The following is a 12,411-nucleotide window of genomic DNA, read 5'->3' on the forward strand; positions in this document are numbered from 1 at the left end:
GGAGATAGTAACTCGCTTGCAGTGGGCCCTCCCTAACAGCCACTATACTGCAGAGGCAATAAAAACAAGTACTTTTATTATGCCAGTGAATAAGGTATGAGGAGTCTGTGTAATATATTTCTCAACAAATAGTGCAATTAGAGGCAACTGGGGTAAAAACACACTAATTAATGAATCACATGTCCCCTCATACAGAAACTATGCTGTATAGACTGAAACAAAACCATATGTTGCATGGGCAAACACAATATCTAACAAAAAACTATTGTTATTAATTAGATGTGTGTGAGTTCGATTTCCCAAGGCAGCAATAAAATTCAACCAAACATGTTAAAATTTGTAAAAGTGTTAAAACTAAGTAATATATATATATATATATATATATATATATATAATGATCTTGTGTTGTATACAAGTTATGGCAGTTTCACATATGGAATTCGGTTGAAGAGAGTTAGCATTTCAACTCAATTGTCAGCTATGCTTTTATCTTTCGGTTGCGCGATCTTTTGTTAATACCGCACCAATCATATGCAAGTTTTACAAACCTGCCTTTGCTGTCTGTTTCGCGTTAGGCTTAATTACCTTAAAGGGGAGAAAAGTCACAAAAGAGAAAAATGTTCCTGGTCTGGGGGATTCCCTTATTCAGGTAATATTCACTAATTTCATGTTATCAGTCTGAGGTGTGCCAGTATCGGTAAAGGGTGATATTATTTGATCTATTCTACGTTAAAAAATTTAACCCTGAGATGGATAAGTGACTGATAAAAAAAAAAAAAAAAAAATTCCCCGCGAACAATCAGAAGAAGCAGAAACAGACTCCAAAAAAGGACAGTATTTCATATTTTACCAGAACAGCCCGCATCGTCTTCAGAACCAAACGGTAAGAGGCAAAAAATGTAATATTTGCATTTGATTTTTTGCAATATTTGCTGTGTACGTTTTGTATTGAATATAAATACAATAAATATTATAATAATATATCTCTCTATTACGATTTTTTTTCGAGGGGTGCCGTGAAATATTTTAATTTTTGCAAAGGGGGCCCTGACATCCAGAAGTTTGGGAAGCACTGCACTATACGAATGCCATAAAGGTGTGCTTATATTTTGTAATTAAAATGAAAAGCCAAACGGCTAGTTTTGGGAGCTGTGTTTTACATTATGAGAGAATATCGAGAATAGTGAGGCAGCTTGCTCCACTTTTGCTTCGAATTGCCTTCGCCAATAGTTTTTCGGCATTGAAACTCATATAGATCGTAGATCTTGAGTTTCACTTACTGGCTATATAACAACATAGGATTTTTATCTGCTTAATTTCTATTAAGTTGCCAGAAAACTAGCCGTTTGGCTTTTCATTTTAATTACAATATATCTCTCTATTACGATTTTTTTCAAGGGGGGCCGTGAAATATTTTAATTTTTACAAAGGGGGGGCCCTGACATCCAGAAGTTTGGGAAGCACTGACATAGTCGATAAGACTTTTCTTAATTCTTGAATCTTCTCTCCATGTGAATTTGTGCACATTTTTATGTTGGAACATGGTGTTAGTAATAACTAATCCATGTCCTGAATAGAAATCCAACAGGCATTTACCATTATTATTAGCTTTGCTCTTTTCTCCAAATTTTTCCAAAACATTTCTAAATCTGGTAATTATTTCCTACTCAGCTATTTAGATCTCCAACAAGGACAAATATATCCTTTTCCATTGAGCCAGCTGCCTTCTTTAATGCCTCAAAAAATTACGGCATTTCTTCCTTGGTAGAACCTTTCGTGGGACCATAAGCACAAATAGGTTTAATGTCCAGTTCCCATTCTGATATTTGCTCACATCACTCTACTTGATATTGTCTGCCATTCAAGAAGATTATTCATCCTCATACTTAGTGACTAGTCAATCCCTCTTTTCCCACACTTATCATTGCCTGAATAAAACATTTTGTATTTGTCGCTTAGAAAGCTCTCACCTGTTTTTGTCCTCTTTGTTTCGGTCATACCTATTATGTCGATCTGTTATTTATCGAATTCTTCTGCTAGTTCCATTTCTTTTCCATTGATAGTACCAATCTTGAACTCTGTTGATGTTCAGCTGGGATGTATTGTGGGATTTGTTCCAATAGCTGACTTTTTTTTTGCTGTTTGCCCTGCTCCCTAACAAAAAAATGGGAGCCTTGTTTAACCAGGCAATGCCCCAGCCAGCATGAAATTCTGTCGTGTTGTACCATCATTTTACATTATGGTTTAAGCTAGTAAATGTACAATTTGGTCAGCTAAATTCTAAACTGTCAGTCCATCCTCTTCCATTCAATATCTAGGTAGATAGCTAATAGGGTGCATCACAAGAAGGTGAGGACTGGATATTATGTCTGAATCCCCAGTCAGTTCTCTGCATTCCCTTAAAGGCTACATGGAGATCTCCTCTCAGTTATACCGATTTGACCCTTAAGCAAGAAACACAAAAACAGAAATTAGGAAACATTTTATTTAATGTGACGGATGTGTTTGCGTGTTCATAAGCTCATTCCAATCAGGAATACACAAGGACAATGTTATGCACGTATTTAGTGCACTTTTTTTTTTGTTTTCAATTGGTTCAAGGTTGAAAATATACTTCTCAACTTTGATAGCTGTTCCTAGGTCGATTAAATATTATGACTATTGCAAATAATCATACTCATTAACATCACTTCAGAAAAAAAAAAATGATAATTTGAAACAGACATTAGTGTGACAGCTAAATGGAATGTTTTAATACTTATGAAGGCAGATACTATGAGAGGTCTCTAGTGAAAGCAAATGTCACTACCTTCCCCCCCCACACACACACACCACTGGTGCACATTAGCAAGCATAAACATTTTTAAGTATCAGATTTTAATACTCATACAAAATCAAATCAGAGGGTTTAAAAGCTATGAAATTTGTGTGATCAACTAATATTTTATATTCCATTTCATTTAAAAAAAATGCTGGTCGTGACCCATTAATGGGGTGCAACCCACAGTTTGAAAAATGCTGATTTAAAGGAAACAAAAGCCCTTATGCCTTGCATCCTACATGATTTAAGTTCAAAGACACAAATACTGTTTTATTTTTTCTAAAATGGAACTGGTTTGTCAGAAAAAAGTGTGTTTCATTAATGGAAATTAATGAAAGGTGCTTTTTCTAATGTATTTCATGACACCTCAGATATGATGGTTCTTCACTTATTCTGAATTTCTGATGACATCTCAAGCTATTCTTTATTACTAAAGTTGACTGCACTAAGTCAAGGTTAGTCAACTAAGTAGTACTGATGTTATATATTAATCTTAAAAAAAAATAAAATAAATAAATGAAGACAATAATACCTTTCTTAGTCTCTGCAACAATCATTCCTTTTGTTGTAGTAGCTGTGACTGCTATTAAATCTTTAATATCAAGGGCCAATAAGATGGCTCTAAGGCCCGTTTTTTCCTGTGGTGAAAGCATTGTGTGAAGACACACATTCAAAATATGCTAGAAAGGAAGAAAAAATTATTTCTTTTTTCTTATTTATATAAGAACTTAATATGTTCATTAATAGGAGAATAACAGCAGTCAATTTTATTTCTATGAAAGAGCTGTAATCATTACTAGGCTTTATGTGAAATTTAAAAATAGTAAATGCAGTCTTGAAATGTTTGAAATTAACTTTTTTGCTGCTAAGATAATAAAATCTGGTTAAACTCGCCTAGCTAACTTATTTTTTTATTTCTTTTATAATTTAACTTAAAAACCAACAAGCAAAAACTGGCTATTTGTTTTCAAATCAGGATTAACCAAAATTGACAGATAATTATTGTTTTAGTAAAATCTTAGTCAGTATTTTTATACAATACTGAACTACTCTGCATCATTATCATTATCAAAATTTAGACATCGTATGATAATTTTCAAAACAGAGATATATACAGAGAGCAATGACACATTTGTCACACATTTATTTTTTTCTTCAAGTGAGATATTTGAACACCCTTGGTAATACCTAGTAGCATTATTTCTATTTTGGTGTGGATGAAACCAGTAATGGGAAGTGTCTTTCTGTTAATCTGAGGGGTTCTTGTTTTAGTTGCTGATCTTGGCATATGGAAGATTTAAGTTAAAAATCAGTAAGTGTTATGTATTTTCCTGTTTTTACATTGTAAAGCAGCTGAGAATTTAGAACTATTACGTCCAAGATGTCAAAAAAAAAAGAAGTTTGTGCGCTTCAAGGACTTATGCACGCATTCAAAAGATGCATCATGGTCTTGGCCTGTCAAATGCTTCGATATTCTTAATATACTCTATTACCCAACGAGGCTTCATTGTGTCACGTGTCGCTTGCTATCATGTTATCAGTAAGATTTGCCTCTACCTGTCCCTTTTCTAATTTCTTTGTGAATTCTGACATCCTTTTAGTTTCTTCTAACTCTCCCACACGAACTAGTTTTGTTTTTGTGCAGTCAATCATAAAAAAAGAAAGCTTGAAATCATTTGTCTGTACACACATTACAGCCTGTTTTGTTAGTAATTCACCAGCAATGTTTGCAATATGGGAACCCCAAATTAATGATCTAGACCAGTGTTTCTCAACCTGTGGTCCGCGGACCACAGGTAGTCCGTGACGATGGGACAGGTGGTCCGTAGCAGACTTAAATTAATTAAATAAATATTTTTTTTTAATTACCCAAACAAAACAAATTAAAATTGAATAAGTAAAAATTATTGAAATCAAATGGAGCCTTAAAAAAAAAAAAAAAAATAGCATCAGAATGTTCAAAGGCAGAAGCAATAAAACTATATTGTTTTTCACTTCACCCCTCTTTTATTATTCATTCATTCTGCTGCTAAATTTGTAGCTGCAGAATGACGAATAATAAAAGAGGGGTAAAGTGAAAAACAATATAGTTTTATTGCTTCCGCCTTCCCTTGCTGTGTCAGATTTGAAGTGAACATATGTTATCCACATTTCAACCAATTGCTTGTTGTGTACTGATTTTTATTACTGAAGGTTTCCTTCAACCAAGGCTCAGTATATCTTCAGAAGTGCTAAGTGATACTTGAACAAAGTGTGTTGTGAGTTAACCCCAGTATTTATTTTTATATATTTTCCGGAAACATTTTTTTAATAATGGAAAAGTGGCTTAGAACTAGGACTTTGAAAAGAAGAGCAAATGAAACAGGTAATGCTAACCCTAATTGTAATACAGGTGTTGTAACGGCCAGTAAATCTGATACTATTAAAGTAGAAGAAACAAGCAGTTCAAAGAAAAAATACAGTAAGAAATATAACAGTTCATATTTGGAATTTCGGTTTATTTGGTGTGGAGATGAAAGTGAACAGAAACCTCAATGTGTTTTGTGTTATGAAGTGTTGTCGAATGAGTGCATGAAACCTGCAAAACTCCGATGACATTTAGAAACCAAACATTGTGATGTGAAAAATAAGCCAATTGAATTTTTTCAGCGATGCTTAGGGACATTAAATCATGGGAAAGATATAATTTCAGCCACGGGTTCCATTAATAGCAAAGCACTGGAAGCATCCTAGCTCTTAAGTTTGCACATAGCGAAAACAGGGAAACCTCATTCTAACAGGGAAAATTTACTACTTCCAGCTATAAAAGATGTGGTAAAAACTATGTTTGGCAACAAGTTACTAAAAGATGTTGATTTGATTCCTCTTTCAAATGACACTGTCGGTCGCAGAATTAATGGCAGGTGACAGAATCTCAGTTAATTGAAAGAGTTAAGAAGAGCCCTTATTATGCATTACAAATAGACGAAACTACTGATGTTACAAATGATGCGCAGTTAATATGCTACGTAAGATATGAGCATGATAACAACATTCATGATAATATTCTGTTTTGTAGAACTTTGTTATCCCGAACAACTGGAAAAGAAATATTTCACACTCAATAATTACATAATACACAAAAGGATCCAATGGGAAAAATGTATAGGCTTCTGTTCGGATGGCGCTCGCTAAGGTCAAAGAAGTAGCTCTGGATATGAATTGGGTGCACTGTTTCATACATAGAAAGTGTTAGCCTCCAAAGGAATGCCACCAGAATTTAAAACTGTGCTATACAACGCTGTCAAGCTAGTTAATTTTATTAAAGCTCGACTGTTAAATAACAGGTTATTTTCAGTACTCAGCGATGAAATGGGCAGTGAATATACACAACTTTTGCTTCATTCTGAAATTCGCTAGCTTTCCAGGGGCAAAGTACTAACAAGGTTATTTCAATTAAGGCACGAAGTTTTATTATTTGTAAATGAACGTAATTCTGATTTTGCATCACTCCTTGTTGACAAAGCATGCTTATCAACACTATCCTATCTTTCAGTCATGTTTTCAAAATTAAATGAACTAAATCTCTCCCTTCAGGGAAGGGAAATTTTTTAACTGTACTTGATGCCTACGACAAAATAAAGGAATTCAAGAAAAAAATGGTTTTATGGATTAATTATGTAAAAGACAGACAATTTGCACCTTTTCCAACATTGGAATCCTTTTTAGTGGAAAATAATATTTTTGTTCATTCTGAGTTTGTGGAAAGGGTTTGTGACCACCTCAAAAATCTGAAATGGAATTTTGAAACATATTTTCCGAATAACTTTTATAAGAAATTTCTGTGGGTTCGCGATCCATTTCAGGCTTGCAGTCACGAGAACGAACTTTTGTTATCAAAAAAGGAACAGTTAATTGAGCTTTCAAGTGACAGTGGGCTTAAAATACAATTCCGTGATTTTGGTTTTGCTCAATTTTGGATCTTGTCTTCAGTGAGAAGTGAATTTCCGGAATTATCTGAAGAAGCATTGAAAATAGTCCTGCAGTTTTCTACAACCTATCTTTGTGAGAAAGGATTTTCATCACTCCTTCAAATAAAAACAAAATACAGAAATCGTCTTAGTGTGTGTGTGCTGATCTTCAACTGAAGTTGACCAATATTGAGCCAGATATCCAGCAACTCTGCAAGGGCCGAGAAGCTCAACCATCTCATTAAAAGTAAGTAGTAACATAATTATATCATCTTTTTTATTTGTTTTATAAAAATTAAAACTTTGTTCAATGATGATACACTTTTAATTGTTTACTTCCAGTTTAATTAATTATGATGCCATATCTTTCAAAACATGCTTTTAGATTTATTATGTTATAAATGGCACAGTTTTTCCGAAATGTTCGTAATTCCTACATAGGTTTTTTTAAAAAAAATTACAAAAAGTCAAAACAAAGTATAGGAAAATAAATTAAAAACACTATGTTTATTTTTGAAGTAAAACTTTAATTCCAACATTCTAAAATGCTATTTTTCTTTCTTTTCTGTTTGCAAAATCGATCACATTGTCGAAGTCTATTTCATCACTCAGTTGCTGTTTTATAGAGTGTAAGGCAAGATTTCATAAATGCCAAAAAAGATGCCACCAGGGTCTGATCTCTCCTACCCCCCAGCTATGCCTCTGTAACTTAGTGGTCCGCAGAATTGTTTTAGGCACTTTACTGGTCCTTGGGGTTAGAAAGGTTGAGAAACGCTGATCTAGACTATTGGTATTTACAGTAATGCATAAACATTTATGCTAAATCTATGTTTTTTTGATGGGATGAATTAAACAAAGGAGAGATAACCCTTAAATAATACCAAACTCTCTCCTTTATAAGGAGAATAATAATAAGGCTGAATAGGAAGGTTGTTATTCTTGTTTTAATAAGGCATATCTGCACTGGTGCAAATAGATCTGGTTGCCTAGATTCTATGGGATGAAGAAGAGGTGGAGAGGATATGCAGGCAAGTGACAAAGAATGTGGCAGGTCTATGGAACATGCTCCTTATGAAAACAGACTAAAGGTCTGTGGGCTTCAAAAACTAGCTGATAGGCAAAGAAAGAAGAGACAAGATAGAAGCATATAAGTTATGAAAGGAGTTTTATAGGATTAACAGTTAAGACCTTTTTCAGTACACAGCAGTAAGGGAGAGAACCAATCGTCCATGAACATTGTGTGTGTGTGTGAGTGTGGTTAGCGAGTGTCAGAACTAGATTTTAAGCCTAGAGGGTGATGAACGGGTTGCCAGAAATAGCTGTGAGTGCTTCATCAGTGAACTCATTCACTGGTGAGGCATGATAGGTATTGTGTGAATAATGTTAGCATAGGTCCCCTGTGAATAATGGGTCTCCTGTAATGAGTCAGAGGACTCATTGTTGGAGACCCAAAACATGTTTCAGTTTATACAATCTTTCATCCTGAGGCTAATTTTTGTTCACTGAAATGTAACTAACAAAAAAAAAAAGCAATAAATATCTGTTTCAAGCCATTTCAGAAAACCTAAGGGTTGCAAAGAGAAAATCTTTTAACTCATATTCTGCAAGTGTCAATTTTTTTGCCATTACCATCAGGCACAGTAATGTCAGAGAAAACATAGTTCTTAAAGGGAAGTGTTTTTTTCACTGCTGCAAGTGTATTGCAGGTGGCAGTGTTTGAGTGAGAAAAAAAATACATGATGTTTTGGTTTTGTTTATTTATTGCAAGACATCTAGAGAGAAAAATTGCGTAGATTTTCAAATGATGTTGTTTCTTCAATGATATTATACCACTTAAACAAAGGACTGCTAGTACATATTTTTTTATGCTAGTGGATTGTTATTTGTACTTTCACTATCACCAATGGGTTCAAGAAAATCAACATTTTCAATATTAAATCTAGGATACTCTCTAATTCTGTGCTGGTAAGACACTGCTACCTATAGGTAGATAGACACCATTTCTCTTATCCCAGAGGGGATAGGGATAGTAATGAGTATTAATGGATAGGGATAGTAAAGGGATATAAAATATATTATTTTAAGAAATAAACAGCAATAAAATTGTTAGAAATGTCTGCTTTCTATTCACAGATATTTCTACATATTGTAAAAATGCCTGTGTTGTTCTTTTTGCTGCTAGATGGTCATAACATATGATGTGGGTGGGGGGGACTGAAAAGTTCTGATAAACACCTCAAATGAGGTTTCACCTCAATTCTTCATGGTGATTATCTCAACTTTTCAGCACACCCTCTTGCAGCATCCAAAATTCTTTGATGCAGTGCATCCCTAGTGATAATTTCTGTCTATGCTAATATAACCCTTTCACATGATCCTAGATGTAAATCTAAAAACACTAAGGTCAGGAAAGCCAGCTGGAAAAGAACAGAACTGCACCGAGTATTCCAGCAGTTGAACCAGCAATGGTTCTGATAAATACAAAACTTTCATATGCAAGGAAAATACACAATGCTGGTGAGTCAATAAAGATCCTCTAAAAATTTTGACAGTTCATTAAAAATATATATATAAATAAATAAGAATAAAAAAATTAAAGAACATGTCTCAACTGAGTTGACTGTTGAGTATATATGAGTAGTATATGTTAGATCATGGAGTAGGGACATTATTGCTGAGACTGGTTCCCAACAAGTCTGCACCACACATTTAATGAAAAATCCAACAGAAATTCTTTTCAACTGACACACAGAATTTTCATTTTTTATTAATAGTAAACCTATTAATACATGTAGTAGGGTAGGTTAAATAACACAGGAAGCCTGCTGTAGAACAAAATATGATACTTTTTCAAGCCCCTTCAGGCCTACAAATAAGCAGGATTATGGTCTTGCATCAGGTGACACAAAATATCTACCACCTTAAAGATGTTCATAAACATCTATCACAGTGGGATTCAAATCTACAGCATGCTAGCTAGAGATGCTATTCATTCAGCTACTTAGATAAGCAATCGACATTATTAGTTAATGTCCCTTCACTATGAATAAAGTATACCCATGCATATAAGAATTTCAGAGGACTCAATGGCAAAAGTTCATCTGAAGCTCATAATTTATACTTTGGTAAACTGTGCATATTGAAAAGTTTGTCCACAGAAGACTCTTTACAACTTTTGAGGGAAGCTGAAAAAAAAAAAAAAAAAAAAGGGATGAACATAAATGCCCTTTAACTTAGCACCTTCCAAAAGGATGTTTTAAGTGGTTGAACACACATAAATATTCACTGGGTGTTTAAGGACTGTGTTGCAATTCTTAGAATACATTATGAGATAAGTGATTATGTCATATTTAGATACAACATAAAACAATTCAGCTTAAGGACAACATGGCTGAGAAATCATCAGTATTTGCAATGCCATTACAAAACCTGTAAATGATGTGATGTCAGCATAACAGGTTTGCAGCCTTTCACATATAGGTCAGATATGGGAAGAAAAAAAAAATTCGTTTGAAAGTACATGCCTCATTTGTAAAAGAACCAGTTAACCCTAATTATACAAAACAGTGTGCAGAAAGATTGTAACCCCATAGTATTGTGGATTGGCTAAGATGTAAATAACCCAGAAACCACTCTAGAGACCAAACATAATTTTTTAAGCCACTTCAGATCTCTAATAAGTGAGGATTGTGGTCACACGCATAGGCAATGAAATTTGCCTGAAAATCTAATGACATGACATTCACAGAAGCCATTTGCAAACATCCATAACAGAATTCAAACCCTCAGAGTGCTGAGTGGTATGGTTACATCATCCAGTAGAAGAGTTTCATCAACGAAGATGCAAAATCTCCCCCTATCTGTCTGGAATCAAAACCATGTTGATATAAATCTGCGATGTCATTTGGTTAAAATCACTCAAGGAATCAATCCTTGAAGTTCAAAAGATTCCTACTGGAACATTCTGTATATTACAAGACATATGTTATGGGAAGTAATTATTCTAAACAAAGTATAATAATTATAACATGAAAGTATAATGTTTTTTTTTTTTAATCACATATACAGCTGTAGTTGAATTTCAGCAAACTGTGAAAACATAAAAGCATATAAAAGGCAGAAGAGGAAAGCAGTGGCAGATTCAAAGAAGGAATGAGGGTAAATACCATCTCCTCAATTAGTCAGGACCAAATGATATTACAAATTATTAGTTCCATAATTAAAACATAAAAAGAAACAAACCTACCTATATTCTTTTTATGAATTATGTGAATTTAGAAAATTTAAAATAAATTATTACTGAAAACTTGAAGTAAACTGAAATAAAAATGCCTAATAAGTATTTCTGAATCACTCTAGTTTAAAAACTAATGTTATGGGTGTCATTTATAGAAAGGCAAAACTAGACGTTGGTGGTATGCAGTGACAGCTAAGTATAATGAACATATTGTATTTTTTTTTTCTCTATGTGTAATATTCATGGAATTATTGTGCACTAATTAACAGTTATGCTATTGTTGAAGTAGACCATGTGAAAATTGGTATATTTTGAATCCACAGCTTGTTGTTCAATCAACAAGCTGTGGATTCAAATCTCACTACAGGCACATGAATGATTTTCAGTGATGAATGGGTGGTCTCACACAAAGTAATGAAATAACCAAGTGTGAGATTCCTACTCCGCTTACTGAAGATTGCTGAAATGGCTTTAAAAAGATTACACATTTGGAATCTGGAGCAGGGTTTTTTGGATTATCTAACATTTCGATTCACAGAAGTACAAGCAGACTACCTCCATGAAACACTTAAAATGAGATTAAATTTCATGTTTTGTATAATTTCGCTGGGTGTGCTTCGTACTTCATGAAAAATTTCGATGGAATTATTCCATGTACAATGCACTGCGGAAGTAACTTTTTTTCCCCAGAACATTTTCTACTTGTTCCCTAGTGCTACCGATTTACTAGATTCGGTATACAAATAACAAGGTCTTTTGTGTTTTTTTGTACAACCATTCTACTTTTCCAGATCCTGAATCACAATTTTATTTTATGATATGACATGTTCAGAGAACGAGAACCGAACGTATATCCAAGACTCATAAATTCTACCTTGTGAGGAAAATGCCGAGTTCATACAAGCACTTCTGTGTGCATAATTATAACATATTTTTCTGTAATCCAAAATTACACTTTATACATATACAAAACAATTTACCTGTGCAAATTCTAGAAAGTACGCATACTTCACACCATACTACGCATTTACCACCGAACATTCTAAATATGACGCTGTTCCACCTAGCAGCAAACAAAAAACGAAACAGAAAACAAATAAAAACAAAAACTATTATAAAATTATAGACAAATCCTTGAGATTTGGATTTATAAAAAGATTACCTCAAAGCATATTTGTTTCATGCTAAACGTTTTAGTTTTAGAAAAAACTAAAATTAAATAAAATTACGAAAAACTAGAACTCCGGTATGTTTTGTATATTATATAAAACTGTTTTGTTTTATATAATCAGGGTTAACTGGTTCTTTTACAAATGAGGAACTTTCAAACGAAATTTATTATTATTGCAGAGGCCAAATAATCATGATATAATTTTCAACACAGACATCAAATCCCGCCAAAT

At 33.6% G+C, this 12,411-nt stretch overlaps 1 protein-coding gene across 1 annotated transcript in view; it reads right to left on the bottom strand.

Annotated features, from left to right (window-relative positions):
• The window catches only part of LOC150099994 (uncharacterized protein C3orf38 homolog), a 34,172-nt gene extending 22,107 nt beyond the window's left edge, over positions 1 to 12,065 (bottom strand). Inside the window, exons 1-2 of the mRNA XM_090402897.1 lie at positions 11,989 to 12,065; positions 3,354 to 3,501 (exon numbers count right to left, since the gene is read on the bottom strand). Coding sequence (XP_090259023.1) covers positions 3,354 to 3,474 — 121 coding nt within the window. The 5' untranslated portion in view covers positions 3,475 to 3,501; positions 11,989 to 12,065. The remainder of the gene's footprint in view (positions 1 to 3,353; positions 3,502 to 11,988) is intronic.
• Between the last annotated feature and the right edge of the window lie 346 nt (positions 12,066 to 12,411).

Source organism: Typopeltis vanoorti, chromosome 13, assembly GCF_054136105.1.
Source record: "Typopeltis vanoorti isolate ZY-2024b chromosome 13, IOZ_Tvanoo_1.0, whole genome shotgun sequence".
Classification (NCBI taxonomy): Eukaryota; Metazoa; Arthropoda; class Arachnida; order Uropygi; family Thelyphonidae; genus Typopeltis; species Typopeltis vanoorti.